Source organism: Strigops habroptila, chromosome 3 (genome assembly GCF_004027225.2).
Source record: "Strigops habroptila isolate Jane chromosome 3, bStrHab1.2.pri, whole genome shotgun sequence".
In the NCBI taxonomy this organism is placed as follows: Eukaryota; Metazoa; Chordata; class Aves; order Psittaciformes; family Psittacidae; genus Strigops; species Strigops habroptila.
Genome location: NC_044279.2, coordinates 77031241 through 77056211, shown reverse-complemented (window position 1 = coordinate 77056211; position 24971 = coordinate 77031241). Strand labels below are relative to the sequence as shown.

The window sequence follows — 24971 nt, the reverse complement described above, 5'->3', positions numbered from 1 at the left end:
GTAAATAAAGGAGCAGCAAACGCGGGTATTAAATGCTTAGCAGCCAAACACATTTATTAGTCTTTTTCTTTTTTTTTCTTTTTTTTTTTTTCCAGGAACCCAAAAATATTTTGTAGTTATAATGTAAGCAACTGAGTTGCACATAATACAATCATATCTTCCAAAAAAAAAAAAAAAAAAATTAAAAATAAAATAAAAACAAAAAGCTGTTTAAAAGCCCCCCAAAAAACCTTCAGAAAACTTATATAAGTATTACACCATCTCTCAGTTTCAATGAAATGACGACGACTTAATTCCTTATTACTCTTTAACTTGTCACACTCCAATAAAACATCACCCTTTTGTTTGTTGTTTTTTTTCTCTTTTTTTTTTCTTTTTTTTTCTCTAAATCCAGCATGAGAAATACAGTACCTGCTATGGCAAAAATACACATAAAATGCAACATTTCAGCTTATTTGTACATTAGTAGAGTTTAAACATTTTATTGTTGTTGTTTTTTTCTTTTTTTTTTTTTTTAAGTGAACCAGTGATTTTAAGTACCACTATACTAAAAGTAAAATAAAAATATAGAAAAGGAGGAGAAGGGGGGAGGGGGAGGGCAGCCAGCCATACAAGAGCACCTTCTAAAAAGTGCTGAGTTTCTGTGTCCATGGAAAACCCCTTAGGAAGTTCAAACTTGGGAAGTTCAAACGAAGGTATGGGATGGAAATGAAGATGAAACCTGGATATGCGAGACACTGCGTCATGTCCTCTATGTTCTCCCCGTTTCTCCTGTAATTTTCTTTACTGCACGCTAGAGAAGGAGGGGAGAAACCAGAGCTACGGAAGAGTTTAGTAAAGGAAGCCATTTCAAGTATAAGAAAAAAAAAAAAATAAACACTTAATAGGTAACTTGCAAATAGCATCAATATACACACAGCCACTATCTTTATTATTACAATGTCTGCTTCTGGGGGACAGTGTTTCAGGCAAGAGGACTTGAGCTGTACCTTCCTGTTACCTATTTATGTGCAAAGTAGAAAAGCTGCCTTTTCTAATCCAGCCATTTTGGACATCAATGATTTTCTGTTCTGCAACCTCCTCCCCCCAGTTTGTAAGGAGAGGGGAAGGCGGCATTGTTTTACCAAGAAGACTAGATGAAATGAATCTATTTCTCCATTCCTCTTCCACCCTTCTCCCATTACTTGTTGGCAATGAAGAGAAACTCGCCAAACATCAGATGCCCACCATTAGCCAGTTTCCTGAACAGGTAGAAGGCATTTACCTTTGTAAACATAATCCCTTATGTTTGTGGAACTCAAAGCAGCATTTCGCATCTCCATCCAAACCGTGGAGATTAAAATAGATCAGAATGCTCCCCCGTCACTGCTTTTCCTCCTCCCCTTCCCCTCCCCGCCTCCAGAAAGATGACATTTGGTTACTTTTGTTAGAAGGTGGGGTTTTTTTGGTTCTTTGGGGAAAATACTTAGCATTTAGTTCAAAGTAAACATTACGGAATTACCATCAGCAGAGTCATACTGCTGTTTGTTCTGCTTTCTAGATGAGAAAGAAAAAGCACTGTGCATCAGGTATTCTGCATGTTTCAGACAGGGTGTGGCAGAAATCCAAGGTACGTATATGTGTAAATCCCACAGGTGCACATGCATCATTTCAACTTCTTTCTCTGCAGAATCACTGTATTTGCTTCCCCTTGAGTACTGGCAAAGATGGACAGGGTGGCATAGGGCAACAGTGGAGAGATGTTCCTAAGGCCACGGGGAGCAATGCAGGACCAAGAGGACCAGGGAGTGTCAGATAGGAAGGTTTCAGGTATAGAAACCAGATTCTTGATATTTCAAAGGCCAAATTCCAAAAGGCATGGGCTCATATGCACATCCCTGAGACGCACATCCAAGAAAGAAGAAACAGCGACCACATGACTGGAGAGGGGAGAAAGTAGCAGAGGTTCCCTGACAGCTGTGGGATTTACCCAACACAGACCTCTTCCCCCACCACCCTCCCAGAGACATCCTGGGAGAGCTGTAAGGCATATACACAAGCAGCATCTACTATCATTCCCTCTGTTCCTACGTTTTATCTGGCAGGTGATGGCTTCCGCGTATCGTGGACAAGAAGAGACACTGCATTTGAAGTGTGACTGGTAACACACTGAAATTATTTCAGGGAAGGAAACAGAAAGCTACTCTGCCCTTCATCCCTGGAGCAGCAGCATAAAGTGGCAAGGTTCTTCATATTACAGCCCCCTCTCTGGAACTACACACTACCACCACCTCCCCTTCCTGATGGCAGGAAAAGACATGTCCACTTGAAGGATGACATTATCAAAAACGCTGTTTGAAGGCAGGGGAAAATACACAAACTGATTCCAATTTGGTGATCTGATGAAAGAAGCAGCAAGCTCCAAGTACTTCAGTCAAGTTTGAAGCTTATCTAAAAGTACAACTTGAGACATGTGACCTGTAGCAACACTGGCATAACTATGTAAGGAAGAGCAGGAAAAGGAAACTGGCATAAAGATAGAGGAGGAATACAAGTAACTGAATCTCCATCAACTTCTATTATGTAGGATCTTGAGTGTTTGATGGCTTAAATCATTATATATATGTTTAAAAAAAAGTTATCTCCCTCCACACAAGCAAACAATGAAAAAAAATGAGCGATCTTGCTGTAAAAACCTCATAATACTTCTAACCATGCTTTTCTTTCCTTTAAAGCACTTTACAAACACTTACTAGTTGATCCTCACAAAACCCCTGTGAGGTAGGTAAGCATTATTATCACCCCCGCTCTACAGATGAAAAAACAAAGGCAAATAAGTTAAATGACTTGCCCAAGGCAAGGGAAGAGTAAGGGCCGATGTTAAAATTCAGGAGTTCCAGGCTTCTGGTCCTGTGCTCAAAACCACTAGCTCAATCATCTTTTTTGAGAGGAGATAACATATGGAAGTAAAAGCCCACTGAGTTTAGAAGAAAAGATTTAAAAGGTTACATCAGAGGGGGAAATGGGAAATGTACCACGAGGTATTTTTGTGAGTTTAAACTTCAGATTTTTTTTTTTTTTTCCTTTTTTATTTTAAAGGCAATCTGACAGAGTGGAACCCTGATAAGATCACATCTGCAAGGCAAGCACAGATGCGAGAGTGATCATCAAGTCTATTACTTATTACAGTACTGTGAACATCAACAAAAAAATTGCTGCATGAAAACACTGAATACAGGCAGGATAATCTCTCAGTTTATGATATTACATCTAAGATAATGCCAAGGATAATGCAAGTACCATGGTACACCATGGACAATGGAAAAAGTCAAGTCAGAGGGTCCCTACTAAGATGACGAAGAGGGCAGTGACATCTACATTCTTCTGAGGAGACTGCTCCTGGAAGCTCAGCAAGCTTCAAGGAACACACATAATTCACAATGACTGCATTTTGGAGATGTGAGGAAGTGAATCCTTTGTCACGACTATTATGATACCACCCCAAGTAAAAAAGGATCATTTCTTTTAAATAGAGGGCCTTGTCTATACATCAGTCTAATCTCCCTAAAACTTCACACTCTGCCAACATTAACGCCAAGTCACTGGCAGTATAGACAACAAAGCACGGGTAGCTGCTATGTTAAAAAAACGCAGTCCTCAGTCATGCTCTGACGAGCACTAGAAGTAAGTACCACCTCCACCATCTTGTCCATACCTGTGCTGTCACTGTATGAGCTGTGCAAGAAAGAGCAGCGAAGAAAATTTTAGGGAGAAGAAAGTGTAGACATCAAGACCCTGCTGTGTTCAGTTCTCCCGGAAGAGCACAAGGACTGCTGTAATGGAAAATGAGTACTAAATCCAAAAAAGACAGTGCCTATGGCACCGTGTTTCCTGAGCTTGACAAGGGCCAGAAAACAGGAGGTGGTATACAGTTTCCCAGGAAGAGCTAGTGTGCCATTCACCCTGCTGGCTCTGGGTTAACACTGCACGGCTAGAATTCACAACCCTGCACAAGGTTCAGAGCTGATCCTGTTTTGCAGTCAACATTAGTTTTCCAAATCTCTGCCCAGTTACCTATTGACCAACTTCTGAAAAAAAGAGGCTCTTTTCAACTCTTTTTTATTTCAAAGGCATCACCTCCCCACTTCCCCAAACTATAATAGATATACCATGGACACAGAAACTCCTAACAGTTTAGCAAAGCTATCTTTGTCCCCTACACCCCCTTTGCAGAATGCATAGTTTACAATTCACTTACAAAATAAAGAAGCAATGCTGACCACATATGGGACCTTTTTTTTTTTTTGAAAAAAGAACAAACAACCTCTTCTTAAGTTCAGTATCAAAATTCACATTTGCATAATAATACATTTCAAGGCCATTAGAGAGGAATGAGAGCGAAGCAAAGAAAACTGCAGAGTCTCTCCTCTCTTTGTCTTCCTGAATAGAGCTGAGGAATCCCACTGGAGTTTCTTTTCAGGGTGGGAATTATGAAGGGCTACAGCAACAGCTCTTGTTCTTGTACACCTCATGTTTTGGGTGGGACGAAGAGGTGAATTATTAGGAAAATAAAAAAAACAAATGGAAGGAGACACTGCAGATTCCCATGTTTAGCTACAAACAGCTTCAAAGAAACAAAAATTACTTCAGATTTTTTTTCCTTTTAAACACTTCTACCTCACCATTTCAAAAACTCTTTTTTTTTTTTTTTTCTTTTTTTTTTCTTCTTGTGTAATACCCTGTTCATTTAAATGGCAACATTAAGTGTGCTGGAAGTTGAAGGGTTGAAAAAAAAAAAAAATTTCCTGTTTTTCTTATCAGGACACGGACAGAGAGGGTAAAAGTGTGCCTGCACCCACTATTTAACAGAAGCTACAAAACATCATCTTCTCTACATGTATAAATTTGTCTCAAACATCACTGTGTTTCAATTCTCCAGTGCTTACAAAAAATAAAGCCACACACACACTCATGCACACAAACATAAAGAGAAGCCACATAATACATTTACAAACTCAACCTGCAATGGCAGACTAGCCTAAAACTATCAACAGCTTCTGTGCATCACATGACATCCCTTAGCACCCACCCCCCCCAATCTCTACCACATATGAATACGTATTGTGCAGTGTAGAGACCAGCCCAAAGATGCTGCTTGTCAAAAGGGACCAGTGGGCTGCAATCTCAGTATCTGACCTCTTGAAAGAATAAATTGACCAATGTCTCCCCTCCAGCCCAAGTGGTCTCCTCAATTAGACAGTCACTATACTCACAAAGGCACATTCATAAATACCACATTTAACTTACTGCTTGTAAAAACATAGGAGGAAAATGTTAAGCGCTTATACCCCAACCCATCCCTACTGACCCAGCAAGAAATATCACAATAATGTATCACTTGGTGAGACCTTACTCTACCTTTAGAAGGTAAATATTAAAGAAGTCTTCCAACACCTCTTTTTAAATTTTTTTTTGCATAAATGAATGCTTTTTTTTTTTTTTTGTTTTTGGCTTACATATTTTGGAATACAGCACACTCACTATAAAGCTCTGTTGTAAGGCTACCCCCTAAAGTAAGGCTGTTCTACCTTGGCTTGCATTTTCACTTCATTTTGCTTCTTCTCCACACGTTCCCAAAACAAAACAAAAAAACCCACACAGCGCCTTATATAGAAAGGGTAAACCATATCTGGCAGGGAGAGGAAGGGGAAAGAAAGCACATAATATCATAACCATGTCACTAAAATAGCTATTCTAACAAGCTGTGCAACCTGCTCTTACTGCTCAACAGTAAATGATGAAGACAATGTTCACTTATGGTTGTGTTTCATCTGAAACAGGAGAAGTTTCCACTATGTCTCAATTAAAAAAAAACAACAAACCAGAACAGATTTAAAAAAAACGAGGAAATTATTTCTGTGAATGCAACAACACACTAATACCCAAGAGGAGGCATTCAGTGCCTCCTTGTATTGCGCATCCATGCAAACTTCTCCAGTCTCTTCTCTTCCCCTCTCACTCTAGAATGTTTGCTGCAAAAATACTTAACGCTGGCTGGCACAATGCATTCTTCCTCCCCCCTCCCCCCCTTTTGTTTCCTTTTCCTCTGGAGTGCTCTGTATCCATTAACAGAAAGGCTGTCAGAGTCAAGTCAAGGAACTCCCTTTCTCACTACAATGTTAACAGGAGCCCTAACACTGCTGAATGTCACCAGTCCCAACTGTCAAACATACGGGGCGAAAATAGCTCTTTGCAGAGGGTACCTGATTTGCTAGAAGCTTGCTTACATAGCACAGGAGTCTGGGAGACTTTGAGAGAACAACTTTCCTGCATAGCTCAATGAAAAGCAACACGCACGCAAACCATGGATGCAAACGGATGTTGTCTGCTGCGTGCCACAGATGAAGCTGCATCTGTCTTGGCCTGACAATAGTTTTAAAAATAGGCTCCAAACCACTGGGAGCTGTGGCGCTTTTTGTAGCACAGATAAAACCTTAAATCACTTTTCATATAAGGATTAGAAGCTATAGTTACTACATCACAAAGTTTAAAGTCTCACATAACACCACAAAATAGAGAGCTATATTTTAAACAGGACCCTGACTCAGTTTTAACAGCAACGGAGACAGACCCTTGAATTCTACTGTAGACAAAGCTCTGCTTGGCGAGTCATTACAAAAATGGACCTAGTTTCTATTATCTGCTGCAGGGGAACTTTGGTAAAATTCAGCAACACTGGTATTTACAGTGATGGGACACTTCTGCAAAACATTGTGAGTGACATGAACTAGCAAGGCTGCTAAAAATCTCCAGTTAGGCCCCTGTCATTTAGGCCAACCAACAACTCTGCTACAGCGTAATTTTTGCTTTGTGTTTTAGGTCTGGATGTGAATTCAGGACAACAGGGAAAACCAGCTCTGTCTACACTGGGAAACTTTACTTATTTCTCCCCATTAATGTTGCCATCCTTCTGCCACAGGTGGAAGCCTAGTACTGGAGGTGAAGGAAACGGAAGAGAGTTTGGGTTTTAGACATTTGTATTTTGACCACAGTGGGAATAACTGATAGGATCTAAGACTATCAGTTCCTAACACTACAATAGTAGCAAATAAACTACGGAACAGAAATGGTATTTTGTGCAAAATCAATTTAGACAAACCAACAGATTCTGCATATGTTGTTTCAGACTCAGGACCAAAGTTGCACTTCAACAGCATTTTTTTGGTTTTTTGTTTTGTTGTTTATTTTCTAGAATTCATTTCAACTTAGTTTTTTTTTGTATTACTTTCCTGCCCACAAATACATGCATGCATATTTACAATTAAGAAAGCTGCTTCTGCCAGGGGAACCTTACCTCTTCAGAGAGAAAAAACTACCTTTTACTCAGTCAGGACTCCTACCCTGAGATGCTAATAACCATCCACCACAAACCCAGCATTTCAATCCACTTGAGAAACCTGGATACTAAGGTCACATGATTTACAGTGAATGTGATATATGCAACACAGATGTTTGCTGCACTGGAAATACAACAGGTCCTCATGTGCTACCTTGGCCCTGGTCCAGCTAGGGTTTATTACACAAAGAGCCCTTCCCCAAGCAGTACTCATTCATTTAAGGTCAGTGGGACTAAATCACATAAGGATAACTCCTGATTTCCTGGACAAGCCTTGGCCAAATTTGGGTTTCTCGGATACCCAAAAAATAACTCCTTTGAAAGTCAACAGGAAGAGAATATGCACAAGCAAAATTAGAAGCCTAAGAGCTAAACGTAATTAAGAATGAAGCAAAAAACCCCCTACAGTATTGTTTAGATGCACTACTGAGACACAATGAAAGATGTGGCAGCATTTTTAGGAAGAAAGAATAGGGGAAAAGTTCTAAGGAGTAAATGTTTAGAAATTTCATGGATGGGGAGGCCAACTTAATGTAAAGGTTCACTTTTTATTTAATCCTTGAGGTGGTTATTCCAGCCAGTTTGTTGAAAACATCCTGTTTATACTGCAGAGGAAAAACACACTTGGCTTAATATTCTTGCTCATTACCCAAGCCACTTAACATGAAGCAAAATAAAAAACTCATATAAGGAAAACCTGATGCCCTGTGATTGGAAAAACACCCCCAAACTAACAAAACCCCCACTCTCCAGACTGCCGGGCAAGGGTCCAGGTAAAAGTATAAAAACATCAGGAAAAGATGGCATGTCTTCCAAAGCACACAGTACTACAGCTGCTTTCCAAAGTAAATGCCAGAGTTCTCAGCACAGGTTTCTGAGCTGTACCCCACCTTTTTTTTTCCTCCTCCTTGCTAGACTTTGTTTCACTGCTAAAATAAAATATTGAAATACAGTGAAGAGATCAAACCCATTCAAAAATTCTCAGCTTGATACACACTGCAGGGTGGGGTAAGCAAAGTGGCTGGTAACAAATGGGTATTTGCTTAAAAGACTGCTAAAACGTATTTATGTTTTTTCCCTTTACAAAATAAGCACTGGAGGATTCAAAAAGGAAAAAAAAAAAAATGGAATGCTGAAACCACCTGTAGAGTATGTGTATGTTTAAACTGTATAACCTGAAGAACCAAAACTAAGAACAAAATAATAAAAAGAGTTCTGTTTGTCACTTGAAAAAGTAAAAAGTGTTTTTCAGTGAACGGTGTTATGTTTGCTTATTCTCTGGAAAGAGATGCCTATAGCCTATTCCAAGCTCTGCTTTCCCCATCCTCTTTTCACCACCTTCTTTGTCGGTATGTTTAAACAAGATGCTGCCACTGATTCCCTCCCTGGAACAGTTCTGTAAAAGCCCAGAAGTACTCTAACATCAATTCCTGCTGACTTTTAGCTGTTATGAGCTCAAATGGTGGCAGAATTATTTACTACATTGAGTGTTGGTTGTCCCCAGAAGATGAATCTAGTTAGCACGGTGCTCAGAAATCACTTGCAATGGTTAGAAGTGCCATGACTAAGCCATACGAGCAACATTGTCATTAGCTACATGTAATTTGGAGTGGAACAAAACGACTGTCAACTGCAGTCGGAGAAGTCTAAGATTAATGTTGCTTTAATGATTTAGGAAAAATATCACTAAGGAGACAGTCACTAACATTTGCAGGCTGCACATTTAGCAAAAGGAGGAGCAGACTGTTGTACTATGATAGGTTTGGACCCAGCAGACTGTCAAAGCTCCAGGCTGCCAACCCTTTGGCAGCCAAGCATGACCTGCTTCCAAATGACTGTCAAGTTCCTGGGCTCCTTTTGACTAAATCCTACAGCTTCCTCTCTTTTAGGACACTGCAGATTTGGTAAAACACCTCTGGCAAAGCACTCAAATTCTCTCCATAAAATAACCCCCCAAACTCCCTAAATAAACCTTCCTTTTACTGGCCCATGACAGGATTATTTTTTTTAAAGCACATTATTATTATCATTGATGCATTATTTTCAACACACACGTATACACTCAGATGTACATGCAGCGCAACATGAAAACACTGGGCAACTGATATGAAAAGGACAGAATTTGGCATCTTTTTTTTTTTTTTAGTAATAAAAAGTTAACTCAACTACTGTTTCATAACTCATTGCACGACGTGCTTAACGCAGTATGCTCTTTTCCTTAAGAACCGGAACATCTACTTCCATCAAGTGGCTATACTGCCTCACTTTGCCTCGTCTTCCCTCCCTTTCCCTACTGTAGGGCATGTGGGTGCATGTAAAAAGGCACTAGCGCGGTTTTTGTGGTTTGAGCCTAGCCATTTCAGGCAGAGTTAAGCCCCTGACCCTTAGAGCTGGGAGACAGAAGTTGGCCATAACCAACACCGAACTCTGAAGTTCAAGACTGTAAGCCCTGACAGCCAGCAGCAATAGGGTGAACAGAAGAGTTTAACAGGTATTTTCCCCTCATAGAAAATATAACAGAAAGACTGGGAGGTGGGGTGGGTGAAGAAAAGCAAGCAGCAAATCTCCAAGTGGGGAATAAAACTGACCAAATAGGTGAAAACAGAAAAGCTCATTTCTAATGTACATTTTACTGGAGTTTTTACATATTCCCTCCCTCTTCTGTACTGAAAAAGGCAGGATAATAAATCTACTTCATTACTGGGTATTCCGTCAGCACTGGTTTTCTTTAGCACTACTTAAAAGTGGTTTAAAGAAGCACCATCATGTATTTCCTGCTAGTCCTCCTAACTGAGGACTCTTTCAGCTAAACTATACTGCATTTTAATTAGGTTTATAGTTTCACTTTGCTTTTAAAAAGGTGCTTGGAAGAATATTTTCATTTACTTTCAATCAAGAGGGAACAAAGTGATAGGTTTCCATTCATACACTTCTCCCTGCAACTGCACATATCTGCATGAGTAACAAAGCACTATAAATGATAACCCTTCTTCTCCCACAACTTAAGATTACAATGAATTTCTGTTGCTGATATTGAGAAGTTTTCTTAATGTATTTTATAGTCTTTAAAATTCTTGTTCCCCCCTTGACAGTAACATTTGGAGATTTTTTCTTTTTTTCTTTTTCTTTTTATTTTTTTTTTTTTTTAGAATTTTTATTTTAAAGTAAAAACTTTCAAACATTTTGAAGATTCAGGAACTTGTAAAAGTTTATCAACAAGAAACAGCCATCTATCTAGGATAAGATAAGGTTAAATAAACCATCTTCAAAAAACTGGCTTCCTACCCTAGAATTCCTGAGAATGCTTGCAAATTTAAAGCAGGAAAATAAAATGTTAAAATAAAAACAAAAACACTGTTAAATGCTCCCAGAGTTAGTCTTCATCTAAAATATATATATGCACTTTTTGGTCTTTTTTTTTTTTTTTGTACGTTTTAATTTTTTTCCCTTTAAGCTTACAATGGAAGAACAATTTAGCTTTTCTTTTTAAATATTTCAAATCCCTCATTATGTCTTGTAAACAAGAGGGGCTCTAGCACCCGGCTTTCACCGTAGTATCGCAATGAACTCAACTAGCCCAAAGTGCAGGAAAAGGGACCTTAGGGTAGGTTGGGAGAGAGAAGTGAGGGTGGAACACAGCAATGAACCAGCATGTATAGCAAATCATGTGACAGAACGGATACTGGCTTACTCAGGCCAAAGGTGCTTCGCTAGGAAGTACTGCTGGCACAGGACTTTTAAGAACCTGTTCTGCGTGTCTGAGCATGGCTGGTCTTCGAGCAGAGACTAGCAGAAACAAAGCTGCATGGATGTGTGCACACGAGGGGCACTAGCTAGCAGGAGCTGGAAGAGAGCATTTTGTTTCTTTGTGCATGGTGGGATGGATGAAGGAGGAGACATGATAGAAAAGTATATTCAGAAGGGGCCAGAGTATGCTGCACACTCCAGTTTACTAAGCAAATACAAACCTACTCGTACTTTTTGTCACGTAACACTTTGCATACAAATCTACAGGCATGTGTATATGCAGCATTTCCCTCAGTCTTCCTTGTGACATTGGGTTTACATAGAAAGGGCGAATTAAAAAAAGCCACCTAACTCCCTAGCTCTTCCCTCCCACCCCCTGCACAGGCATACACACACACACGCACACACCCACCCTTATACATTACTTGAATCTGCTTTTGCTTCTTCCCACCCTACCCATGCTTAGAGTTAAATGTATTAGACACTGTCATATCCTTCAATGAAAATGCTGAAGAAAGACTCCCCTATCCTCCCCCCCCAGGTAATAAAGCCCGCGCACTGCTACCGCTGAGGGCTGGAATGGACAGGTATGTGCTGGTACAGAATGTCGGCACTTTGTTAGACAGTATAACAGCTAGACAACACCACATGGAAGTCCTAGCACTTACGGAAGAAGTACCGGCATCTCTCTTCCCTCTTCTCCCAGGCCCACTCCCTTCCCCACCCCCCCTGAAAGACCTCTCACTTTATGTCAAGGGATGTTCCTTCAAGTCTGCTACAACTCTTTTTCACAACAGGTCTGAAAAGTTTTGTTCCCAGCGCACACATGCACGCACACACTGGCTATCACTGTGGATTACAGGTCACCCCTATCCTGCCCAGAGTACTACTATACTGATGCTAAAAAAACCCCAAACCTTTCCTTAAATACAGAAATTAAAAAGCAACAGTACAGAAAAAGTAAAAACAAAAAACAAAAAGGTGCAATACTTCTTAAAAAAGAAAAAAAAAAAAAAAAGTCTTTGCTAGTTATATACCTCCCTAAGCAAAACCACGTACACAGGAAAAAACACAACACAGAGAAACAAAAGGAAACCTTTGAAGTACACACTGGTTTAAGAACATTCGTAAGTAAACGTTTCTGTCAGTGATGGTCTGGCGCTGTAATACACCAAGGCCTGGCACAGGTAACGCTCACCATGAAGGACGTAGAAAGGAGTTAGCTGCATGTGCTTTCAGGAGATGAGGCAGGCCGGCCAGCGATTTGCTGACACCATTTGGTTTTTGTCAGTTTTAATACAAGCAGTCAATCAAATAAAAGGCTAATTTGGTTGGGCTGGACTTTCAAGATTTTGACGGAGTCTTCAAGAATGAGTATGGGTGCCTATATAGGTTTCGAGGAGAAAAGAAACACTGTTGTTTTTTTTAAAGGTACTGAAGCTTGTGAGAGACTGAATAAGAGCATTTGACTTAGCTGCACAAAAAATGGCAATGTCTTATTTACTCCTCTTTCCCCCTCGTTGGAAGAAAAAAAATGGCTTGCATTATATAACAAACATTCTAGGGTTCACTCAGTACAAAAACCCCACATGCAGACATAAATAAATAAATACACTGCTACTCAAAAGACAACATTAGCTCCCCTCTCAACAAATCCTTTGGATATGGCAGTGTTCTGCTCTACCACAGGGTTAGAACAAGGGCCAGGAAGCAACTACCCACTCAATATGATCTGCAGATTTGAGATAGCACCCTGCTAAAATGAATTTAAAAAAACCTACTGACAAATTTTAATCCAGCCCAACTGGATTCTGCTTCAGCCACAGGGACTCCACCATGCCCGTCTTGTTTTCAGAATCAAGACATGCAGATGGCCAGCCAGCCCGTAGACCATCAGCAATGCAGCGTTTCAAGATTATATATAGAGAGAAAAAAATGCACACACACGAACATGTGCACACACACTCACACAGAAACAAGCACACGTGGGCAGTTACATGTGCCAGAACACACTGGTACTTATCAACCAGCCAATCACAAAGTGTTGGTTTTTTTTTTTTGTTGGGGTTTTTTTTTTCTGTTTTTTTCTTTTTTTTTTTTTTTTTTTTTTTGGTGGGTTTTTTACTTTTTTAATTTTTTTTTAATTTTTTTTTTTGTTTTTAAAGTGAGGCTCCGTCAAGTCTTCCCCTCCCCCCCACCCCATTTTGCTTTTGAAACCCTCCCCTACCCCAACCCAACATGGTAGACCTAAGGACGGAAACACACCCAGTGCAAACAAAGTTAAAAAGCTATTTTTTCAGTATATATGTTTCTTAGCAACAACTTCCGTATAACATGAAAAAGTGAAAAACTAGAAACTAATTTTTTTAATTTTTTGTGTTTAAATTTAAATGGTATGTGTACTTGCTTCACATTGTCTTTCTAAGTTGGCGTTCATGATTCAAGTATTTCAAGAGTGATATGTTCTCTTTTTGGATTCATATTCCAAACGAAAAAACTGAAGTTATATAAGGGAGGCAACTATGTGCTCAGACAGTCTGTCAATGACCCACCTTTTTTTCTTTTCTCTCTCCGTTTTCTTTTTTCCTTTTATAAATGTATTTATTGCAAGTTGAAAAAAACGAAAAGGTCAAGTTAGTGCTGCTGCTGTTCCAAAAAAGGTCACGAGGTCAGAGTTGAAAGTTCTAAGTTCAGATTGAATCCGACCCTCCTCCCAGAAGGTCTCCAGGTAGTAAGGGAGCAGGGCTGCCCATTCTGTGTGGATCCTCTACGCTTGGGACCCCCCACAAGCTTGAAGAATAGTTTGGGGGCCCCCACAACGAAGCGCCAGTGAGATCACTCCCACTGCTGCTGCTGCCGCCACCACTGCTCCACTGCCCAAGCCCTGTTGACCCACCAAAGAGATTCAAAGCAGGTCCAACTGGATCTGTCTGGTTCTGTCCTGTCTCCAGGGACTGCCAGCCTGCTGTGGGTGCACTTGGGGTTGCTGCAGGTGTAGGGGGCTGAGCTTGTGCCAGAAAGCGACTAACCTCTTCATCTGTAGCAAACTCAGCCAGGATGGTAGTGTTTCCCAACACACACCTAGAAGACAAGATACATGCAAGAAAAAAATAGTAATTAGAGCAGAAGGTAAGGGCAAGGGATTCAGAAGGCATGAAAAACAACACTGTTAGGTGCCCAAACCAAAGGAGGTATCAGCTTGCCACAAAGCAGCAAGAACAGAACACTTTAGCTGTTCTCAACAGTGAAAGTGACTCAGAGCACAAGAACTTCCATTTTAAAAGAGGAAAAAACCCACCCAAAACAAACCAACCAACCCCCTCCCTCAACATTCAGTTATTATGCCTGCAATAAAACCTTTCTAAAATTAAACTAAGGTCCTGAACATTAACACCAAGAGCAAAAAAAAGAGCCTGTATAGTGTAGCTAAAATGGTAAATGCACCTTTCTAACAAAACAGAGGAAGAACAGGTTAAAAGCCTGTGAAATTCAGGGTAAGATCAGTATAGTTCAAAAGTTCTCACTGAGTTTAACTGTAACCACCACCCCCCAAGATTTCTGTCTCAAAATCTCTCTCATTTTCAAAACATACCAGAGCCACACTCAGCTCCAAAAACCTTATGAACATGAAACCTAAGATCTCCAGCTTTTTAAGTCAGCTATTTCAGATCTAGCTCAAAACTACAGCAGATTCCCACACATCTGGGTTATGCATATACGAATGAGTTTAATCTGAAACAGTTCAGAAGCTTTTTTTAAATGGCCAAAATTCCATACAGTAAGGTGCATACTGGTCACAATTCTATCCTATTTGCACCTTCTTAGTTCTGTATATGCCAGTTTGTGCCAGCAATTAAAGCTACACAGACAGAAGGCACCTTTGTTTCTCTTCTTCCTCTGCCAATGAATGAAAAGATTCCCTTCCAACTATGACACTTGAAACGAGTTTCCAAAGCATAAACACTGGACAGACATTTTGTATTTATGACTAACGCAGTAACAAAGAACAGGCACAAGGATCGCTTACATGTGCAGTGCAGTCTGGGCCTTGGCCGCCTCCTGTTTGGTGTTATATCGGATAAGGGCGGTGCCCTGGGTCAGGTTCAGATGGAATGTCAGCAGTGGGCCATGCTGCATGCAGATCGTCCTCAAGGTTGACCCATCAATCTGAGGAAGAACAGTCAGGATAAACCAAATGTTTCTAACTATTTCCCCAAAGGTACTTCAATCATAACTTTGTCTTGGTAATTGAAAGATAAACTGCTCTCAGAAAAGAAAACAGATGAAAGCAGTGGGAAGTAAACAAAGGTGACAGAATTTAATTCTCAAACAGAATCAGTATACCCTGACTTCTCACAATTACAATGACTTTGCTTTATGGAATAATCTGACGTATCTTTCCTGCTCACTTGTAGTTTGAGTCCAGTTTTCTATACCTCACTGAGTTTCTTACACTGTCACTGTCCTTATGTTGGCAGGTTTTCCAGTATTTATATATAACTTGTACTTCTCACTATCCTCAGCCATTTATACCAAATGAACAAGAATGTCTTAGTTTCCAGCACTCAGATTTCAACAGAACTTAGATCAATCAGTATTTAAAAGTTCTCTGCAAAACTGAAATACCGCCTCTGCAATGAGGGTTTTCAGAAGTTTATTTTGGTGCTTTTTTGTCTTCATGGTTATGAATACAGTGCCACAGAAAGAGTTAGTGATCTTTCTGCCAAACCCAGCAATGTTCATTCCTCCTGAATTAATGTTTTCACAGCAGTTGTTGCCTACATTCCTTCTGCAGCAGTAACAGCTTGTTACTTACCTCCAGTAACTGCTGTTCTCCACAGTGTTTTCTGTACAGACAGATTCCATTCCTAGTATGCCACAGGAACATGCATACATGAATGGGATCCATATGTGCAGATACTTACAGAAGTGCTACTTTTTCCTTCTCCTTCTCCACCCCCCTACTATATAATACAACCTCAAATGAGGGAAGAGGAAGTTGAATGGGGGTACAAATATGGTCAAAGTTAAAACAGAGAAACTTGAAATGAAGATACTGTCCCTGAATCCACCTTAACCTTTACACTTCCTTCTCTCCAATGTACTGATCCACAATGAATAGAGGATTTCTTACAGAAGAGACAGTTATAACCTGCTTCTTTCTCTATTACCTTAAATGCCTCCAAAAATATATTCTTCTTTCATTAAATGATTCCTAAAGCAGTATTAAACTACCTTGCACACGGGAGACTTAGAACTCTGCCTCTTCATCACACCACTCCTGTATCCTTCATGTTAAGGAAAACAGTCTCTTGTATGAAAGGAGCACAATGTGCCTTTTTGGGTGATCTGAATGAGATGTTAGCTTTTCCTTTCACATTGATGCTTCCTTAAACCGTACTAGAAGCATGGTAAATTATTCTGCTGAACAGGGGACACTGTCTAGACCTCAGGGTGCTGCTGATAATCATACAGGCTTTTCCTAAGCCTTGAATACAGACTAACCGGGATTGCTAACCAGGATTCCACAGAATTCGTTCTGAATGGAAGCAAGCTCTGAGAATACTTGCAGGAATAACCTAACGAGACTGTTTTGGCAGGACTGCTGGAAACATTCTGTGGTTTCACTATGGAAACACCAAAGTGAAAACTGGCAGTTACGCCAGCTTTCTTACTGACAACATCCCAAAGAACAGTCTCTTTAACAGCTGTAAACCATCCCACATTATGGTCATGCAACTTATCCTCACTTCTAAGAAAAATCTTTCTGTTCCAATAATTTTTTTGAAACTCTAGGTAATGAAAGGTACTGTAGCAAAACCTGAACATCTTAAAGCTGAAGAGATTACAATAGAAAAAAGAATCAGACTGCAGCCCAGTTTAGAAGAAAAACATCTTACATATGCTGAGAAATCTAATTTTGTTAGATTTTACTTAAAGAGAAACAACTGCAGAATCCACAAATCTGTATCTTGGTAAAGCAAACAAGTTCCCAGAGACAACAGAAAATACCTGTGGAGTGAGATTGTGAAGAACCAGCCAGTAGCTAGGACGAACTGAGCCACCATCACTCCAAGTAGATGCTGCAATAGAAGACAGGATAATCAAGACAGATTTGTTACAAAGAAAACCATTTTCCTTTACAGTCAGGTCTTTCAATGTCAGGCAAATTCATTATCAGCATTATCAGCCCTGCTAACACATGAAAGCCTGATCTTCAGTCCTGAAAACAAACCCACATCTTTCCTCACGTTTCCCATCAAGATTCACTTTTTACTAGAGTTTATCTTTGAGGAGTTTCCCACCCATGGAAAGGATCTATGAAAAGCCCCACGCGGTAGGTATTCCCTCCTGGCAGCTTACAGCCCTCTTCACTCCTTCCCCTGCAGCAGGACCTAGAATTCCACACACAACCCCCACCCACCATCCAACCCCATTACTGACAGCAAATTTCCATTTCAAGAAGGAACTTTTTTTCCTTTTACCAGACAACTGCAACTTTCTTTCCTCCAAACCATTAGTGCCGTAAAACGTACACTCCTCAGGTCTGATCAATGGTGCTATCAGTTGATTCTTCTCACCAGAGCCAAGCCTTGAGTCCTGTGCCCCCCAGCCCCTGACCGATCGGGATGCTGTGCTGTTCCATGGAGATGACGGTTTGGGGTTGGTCAGGCCAGGAGGCGGGCGGGGCAGCCCTGTAGTGTTCCTTGAGGAAATATGGTTTTTCCACATCTTGCTGGAGAGATGAGTGGGATTGTGTCCTATGGGATCTGGGGACCATGTTGATTTGTAATCACTGAATTTTGCTAGAGGATTGAATAAATTGCATGTATTAGAGAAATCTGTAGGATTCAACTAGCCTTTAACTGTACTATTGCTGTAAACCCTTTGGCCGCATTTATATCAGACAAGCACAAAACAGAAAACCATACAACAGTTAATTTACTACACCAAAAAGAACCATGCTACATGTAAGTTAATCTTTGCTTATCTTACATATGCTGACATTTCCAATAATGTAACTGGTGGCAGTATGTTCAATCACTAATAAGATGAACAGCAACTTTTATGTCCACACTACATTTCATTTGAAAACCTGAGAATTCTTACAAGTTTGGTCACTACTAACCTTTAATAAAATTGAATGCCCTTCCTGCTTTCACTAGATTCAGTTTGTTTTACAAATACGGGAATTCTAAATCTCTAATTCAAATGACCTGCCTTCTGGCTGTAAAATGCTGGCATGTAGTTTAACAAGATGAGCAGAAAATGGTATGTGTGCCAGTCACTAGCCTAGTTTCCTCAATTCAACTATGACATCAATCATTTTTTCTTTCTTGGGTCTTTCTTATGTGCTAGACAAAACTTAAGCAGAAGTAAGCAGCTGATACATGCCACTCCTTTCCTCAGGACTATGATTATGTCATTGGAATCCTGCATATACAGATAGTGCTTCAAACCAAAGTGACCCCACAAACTGCCAGCAGGAACATTGTTTTTCCTCGAGGCTAAACAGGATTTTCAACATGTTTTGTGAAGATGCTAGGATAACATAAGAATGTAGCTTTTGCTGAGTAATATACAAAAAGCAAAGTTTGGGCCAGATGTAGCTCTGAGCTATGTTTGTCACTTCTGCTATTTACACACATTCCTTTAATTTTAAGAAGTTGTCAAGACACTGTCTTCAAGAGAAAACTCCTGCATTTGTAAGAAGTTCAAAATCCAAATCGTTTGTCTAGAGCAAGTATTTCCAGCATCTTATTCAGAAGTGTGTGCAGAAACAGTTTTTCACAAGAAAGCTTTAGAGACCTTCTTATCAAGGATCTGAGACAGGTATCTAATTTATTATTTACAGGCCAACCTTTAAAAACACTCTCTTTCCTGTTTATTTACAGGTTTCAGAGAATGATGAGTGGCTATAAAAGCTGAGGCAATCTTTCTTTCACAGCACTCCAATATTCTAAAGTTAAAATGAGTAAAATCACTCACGGAAACTCACACAGCAGCAGGTGTGTTTAAAAAACTACAAACCAAACCCTTACACAGGTCAACAGACTGTGCATGTGGGTTTTTTTCCCTTTTGCATCTGCTGCTCACTTCTTTAACTTGAATAATGTGCTGGTTTTGGCTGGGGTAAATTTCTTCCTAGTAGCTAGTATGGGGCTATGTTTTGGATTTGCGTTGGAAACAGTGTTGATAACACAGGGATATTTTAATCACTGCTGAGCAGTGCTCACACGGAGTTCAAGGCCTTTTCTGCCTCTCACCCTATCCCACCAGCAAATAGGCTGGGGGTCCACAAGAAGTTGTGAGAAGACACAGCTGGGACAGCTGACCCCAACTGACCAAAGGGATATTCCATATCATATGGTGTCATGCTCAGCATATAAAGCTGGGGGAAGAAGGAGGTGGTGGGAGACATTCAGAGTAATGATGTTTGTCTTCCCAAGTAGCTGTTAGGCATGAGTGAGCCCTGCTTTCCTGGAGACAGCTGAACATCTGCCTGCCGATGGGAAGTAGTGAATGAATTCCTTGTTTTCCTTTGCTTGAGTGCGCAGTTTTTGCTTTACTTATTAAACTGTCTTTATCTCAGCCCACGAGTTTTCCCACTTATACTCTTCCAATTCTCTCCTCCATCTCACCAGAGGGGAGTTGGTGAGTGGGCTGGAGTTAAACCATGACACATAACTAAGACTTTTTCATCAGGGGTGGGAGGAAGGGTAGAGGATTCTTAGTCTAGTTTTTAAAGCAATTACAACAGAGTATTTTATCATCAGGAGGAAAACTATCTGATCAACCACTCAAATTTTGAGTTCCTCAGAAATTATTGAAAGACTAAATATTCAAAGTGAACCAAGAATGAGGAACTAGTGAATAAGTGGAAAATGTGCAGGTACGTTTTGAAGTCTACATACCTGAAGTGCTATGAACGTTGGTGAAGGAATTGTCAGAGGCACTGTAGGGCCAGGCACCAGGTGAAGGCAGCGAGGTGTTGAGGGAAGAATTAGACCCTATCAAAGGGAAAAAGAGAGAGAAAGAGTACGCCAATTTCATAGAATTTCTGTAATACTGTTAAACCTCAAGAGAGCCACGATTGTGCCAATGCCAAGCTCTCAATGTGATAACACAGCCACAGCGCAAAGGCACACAGGCTTCTTTCTTCGTCAATTGCAATAGACTATTACCCTGTTACGACAGGAACATCAGAATATGCTCAAATATCAGAATGACTTAAATAATCACATAGCAGTTGTTCACTGTTTTACCTGTGGTGTTGTCCCGCAGAAGTTGGTGGTCAGTATCTACAATGGGAGATGTGGCTGTCCCCCCCAGCACACTTCCAGGGGTCACATAGGGGTCAGATTCAGGGTCAATGTTTTGTATACCTTTCCATGGCACTCCTGGTTGGAACTCTGGAATGGGAGGGTAAAAAGGAATTAGATGCAAAAAGGGAAATGCCATTTACTAGAAGCAGTTGTCGAAGATATTTTAGGAAGGTAGATAATTGTCTTCTACACTGTTCCTCAGAAAAAAATATCAAGACATTTTTTAATTAAAATCTCTTTCACATTTCCTCCCACGGCACTAGCTCTGGTGCCTAAATACAAGTCTACACTACAAAAAAGTAGTGCAAGTGCATATGGTGATCCTTTGACTATTCCTGTTTTACTACATTTAGATGAGGCTTCAATAGTTATACCCTTCCCTAATACATTATATGTTTTTTTAAGATATGTAAGATTAGACCATATATTTTAAGATTATATTCTGCACATATACTTTGTGTGTGTGCAAAAGCCTTTCTCAAGGAAAGGCTACCTACCTTAAAGAGTTTTTAAACAGAATGTACACACATACTTTATATTACCTAACAATACTGAGGCAATGCTAAGGTGAGATGCCTTGTGGTAAAAGCAATGTATACACTCATTGATGTTCCTCATGCTTCACAATGAGATGGAGTATACTTATCATGCTTTAGTCTCCTTTCAGCTATAGCTCCAGGCATGCCAAATTTTTAAGACAAGAGGATGAATTATATGAAGTATGAACATACAAAAACTGCAGTTCCTTTAAGAAAGATCAGTAACTTGGTTCCTTCTCTGACTAGATGTTCAGTGAATAAAGTGCTGTGGTCTATTTTGGAAGCAGTGATGGAAAAGCAAAACTGCTGAACACAAAAACAAGTAAAGAAGCTTCAGGTACTATGTGACAATTTGGGTGTGAAAAGAGTGCCAAGGTAGTAGATGCACCCCTTGCAGATAGAAGTCCAGGATATGGAATGATACCTTTATTCCCAACCTGAAGTTCTGAAATAATTCATGACAAAATGTTTGAGTGTAATTAAAAAATCCATTATTAAAAGTAGGATCCAGGATGTGCTCTCTGTAATGAAACCATGTAGGGTGAACCTGGCATGGAAGGGTTCATTTCAGTCACCTTTGTAATGAAGAAGCACAGTCAAGACTGTGACTTTCACAAATACAGAAGAAAATGTGATACTACTTGTTCAAGCAATTGGCAAAGCAAGAACAGTATTAGACTGTGATAATGCACTGGCAGGAGAATCTCGGAGAAGACAGAAGAAATGCTCCACTGGGTCTAAAGTGTGGTCCATCTAGCCCAGTATTCTGCTAATAGTGGTGGGAGAGGTACCATTGAGGGACAGAAAGCAAAACTGGCTACTACTATCTGTAGGCTACTGCCCTCACACTCTCACAGCATCTACAGTCCTTCTACCCAGGATGTCAGAAATATCCTCTATCTGCTAGCACCTGCTTGTGAAACTGTTATTCCATTGGCATATCCAATCGCTCTTTCAACTGGCTAGTAACATTTGTCTCCAGAAGCTCTAAAAGCAACACATTCCACAAGTTCACCACTCTTGACAGGAAAAAAGTTGTCAGCTATTTAGAATATATATTCTCTTCTGTCCAGTATTTGCACCATGGTTCTTGTGTTGCAGGATTCATAGAATGACAATTCTGCATTTATCTTGTTCACTGCTTTCCTGATTTTGTAAACCTCAATCACATCTCCCAATCTTTAGTAACTCAACAAAATCATCTGGCATACGACATGTCAACATTTCTAACATTATGGGCAATCAGCACTGCATCGAGGAAGGAATCTGCTCAGCTACTGCCAAAATACTGCAATACTCCAACGAACAGAATCACCTTATGCTTAAGGAACAGGCAGTGCAGCTCTTGGGTCTAGCCTGAGATAAAGAATCCATGAACTCAGGTTAGAATCTGGAAAATAGAACTCATTTGCAGAAGAAAAAAAAAGATCCAAGTCTGGCCTTTGTAAAGATTTCTGAGAATTGGCGAGACTGAAAATTAAGTGCATAGTAAGCACCGACCAAAAAGTTAAGGAATATTCAAACAAGGCTCCAAAGACCAGGCATCCTGTATCTGAACACATTCACTCTTCAATATAATCCTGGTTTGGAAAAGAGTTTTCCTTGAACTTCAGCATACTGACAGATTTCCAAACTATCCTTTGAGACTGACAGCTACTCTCATGCACATTCAGCTGCTCTTCCTACAGACATGCCCTATTTCCAGATAGTAAAGAAAACATGAAATGCATTTCTCCACCGATATTTGAAAGGTTCTCCCAAAAAGTTCAAATATAAGATTGTTAGGAAAACCATGACAGACATATCCAAGCCAGACTGCCTGCAGTATATGACTGAACTGCTCTGGAATGGGAAAATTACAGACTAGTATTACCTAGGTATGCAATTCTGTGTGACATAACCAAAGATAGAGTTTTCACCAATGCGGCAACACTCGCTCTCACCTCCAGCTGTGATATCACTTTGATTGGGCACCACTTCATTTATCTTTGTGCTGAACAAAACTGCTCTCTTGAACAGCAGAATTTCTGCAGCAGATGGCATTTAGGAGGAAAATGCGAAAGGTGTAGTCAGGGTGAATGCTGAGTGACCACTGTATTCATCCAAAGGAAAATGCACCTATTTCAAGAGGTTCTCTCTTGTAAACTCATTTTTGTTAACAACTTATTTTCCAGCACTAGGAATTAAAATGGTATCTCCACACCAGGAATTGACAGTGGGCCTCACCTACAAGCTTACAGAGAAAAAGGACCTGCAGTGTAAAATCATTTTGGATCTTTATTCTTCATCAGCGGTGTGGATAAGGCGGATCATGATTTCAGCTAAGCTTTCCTTCTTGAGGAAGCCAATAAGCTAGAGAGGCTATGAGACAGCTTAAGTGGTTGTGGTTATGGGACAATAACACTTGTCCCAATAGTCTATGGACCTCATAAGAGAGGGCTAGCAATAAATGCTTAAAAGCCACATGTCAACCTCCATGATCTGTTACACGACATCTGCACTCACAGTCATGGGCTATTAATTTATACAAGAAATTAAGGATGGTGCTGATGATCTTGGTGAGTTTATGTTCAGGATTTGTGAGCTCCAGTTATCCTCTCACAGTGGTGAGGCAGTCAGCACTAGCAAATATTTACTTATCACTGACAGTGGGACTGCAGGCATGACTAAGAAAGCTCTATGGTATTGAAGAGGGGCAAAGAGTAGCTGTTCAGTTTCTCACTTGTGTAACAGCCTTCCGCTATCAAGAATCTTTGCCAGAACCAGCAGCTACTCCAGAACCTGTAAAAACGACAGAGTTGATTTTCACATCCCCCTCCTAACATTCCAAGGAGTACTGTATTTCTCACTATTGTGAGAATCGTGGCTAAATATATGGGAATGGTGACTGAAAACACAAGTTCAGCAACAGTGAGTCTATGAGGGAGGTCCTGAAAGAAAATAAAATTTTGGTGGTTTCTGGCGTTATGAATACTAATTCCAGATTAAGAACCAGGCTTACCAGAAGTGTTACTGAACAACCAGGCTAACAGAAATGTAATGCAAAGGCACCTCTGCAGAGAGTAGTCAGTGCTATGAAATGTTGTGGGTGTGCACATGTTCTCGAGATAACTAATTCTTCAACTCTGTTAGCTCATCTGAAAACATTTTCTTGCCAGAGTTGGAAGCTAAGAGGTTCCCACAGAGAACCATACAATCAACTAGGCTGGAAAAGACTTTAAGATCATGAAGTCCAACTTTAACTACTTTTGTAGGTTTCCTGCAGTTGGATCAGTCTCACAGATTCCTAGGCTTTCTGATGCAAGGTCTGGACTACTGATTTACCCAAGGGATGTACCTGCACCTTTATTTTTTTGTATCAGAGGGGATACAAAGCAGAGGGTTTGCAGTCAGTAGTATTTCCTTGGAACGTAAGAGTCTTCCAGGCAGAGAAAAGTCACAGCATCCACTATCTGCTGAACAGCACTGGTGATTAATCCATGCAACTTCAAGGACACCGCTCTGTGTCTAATGAATGTTTTATATAGAAAATGACGCGTATGTTCAAACACACGAGTATTTTTCCTAGATATTTGAGTTTTCTAGTGGAAAGACAAAATTCTGCCAGTGAAACTCTAGAAGGCTTAAAGAATGTGCTATTGCCTATAATCCAAAACTCAAGAAACTTCTACTCAAGCCACAAGATCACTGAGCAGTACTGAAACATGGCAACGCTCCTTTACATGACATAAGCAAAGCTGAACCACAACAGCACAGCACACACATTGCATGCATATTGTACCAACAATATTGCTGGCAAGGGAAAGCTTGTGGCCTGCAGTGGACCATATTTGTGAGCAATTGCCAGAAGAAAAGTTCATGCTACATAAAACACAAAAGGTCACGGAAATCCTGTTCCCACCATCATGAAAAACAAACTTTCACATCTTCTGCTTTCTCATTCCATGCTCTCAATCAGAATTTTTACACCCTGTGTCACAATAC

At 40.2% G+C, this 24971-nt stretch overlaps 1 protein-coding gene across 27 annotated transcripts in view; it reads right to left on the bottom strand.

The window, feature by feature from the left end:
• Window positions 1-28: 28 nt before the first annotated feature.
• The window catches only part of TNRC6B (trinucleotide repeat containing adaptor 6B), a 146859-nt gene continuing 121916 nt past the window's right edge, over window positions 29-24971 (bottom strand). For 21 of the 27 annotated variants that reach the window (XM_030478339.1, XM_030478314.1, XM_030478321.1 and 18 more), the window contains 6 exons: window positions 20389-20535; window positions 20038-20133; window positions 17608-17928; window positions 17135-17205; window positions 15150-15289; window positions 29-14203 (listed from right to left, as the gene is read on the bottom strand). In XM_030478339.1, the coding sequence (XP_030334199.1) occupies window positions 13813-14203; window positions 15150-15289; window positions 17135-17205; window positions 17608-17928; window positions 20038-20133; window positions 20389-20535 (1166 nt within the window). In that variant the 3' untranslated portion in view covers window positions 29-13812. The remainder of the gene's footprint in view (window positions 14204-15149; window positions 15290-17134; window positions 17206-17607; window positions 17929-20037; window positions 20134-20388; window positions 20536-24971) is intronic. The other 6 variants (XM_030478324.1, XM_030478335.1, XM_030478338.1 and 3 more) reach the window with 3 other exon arrangements.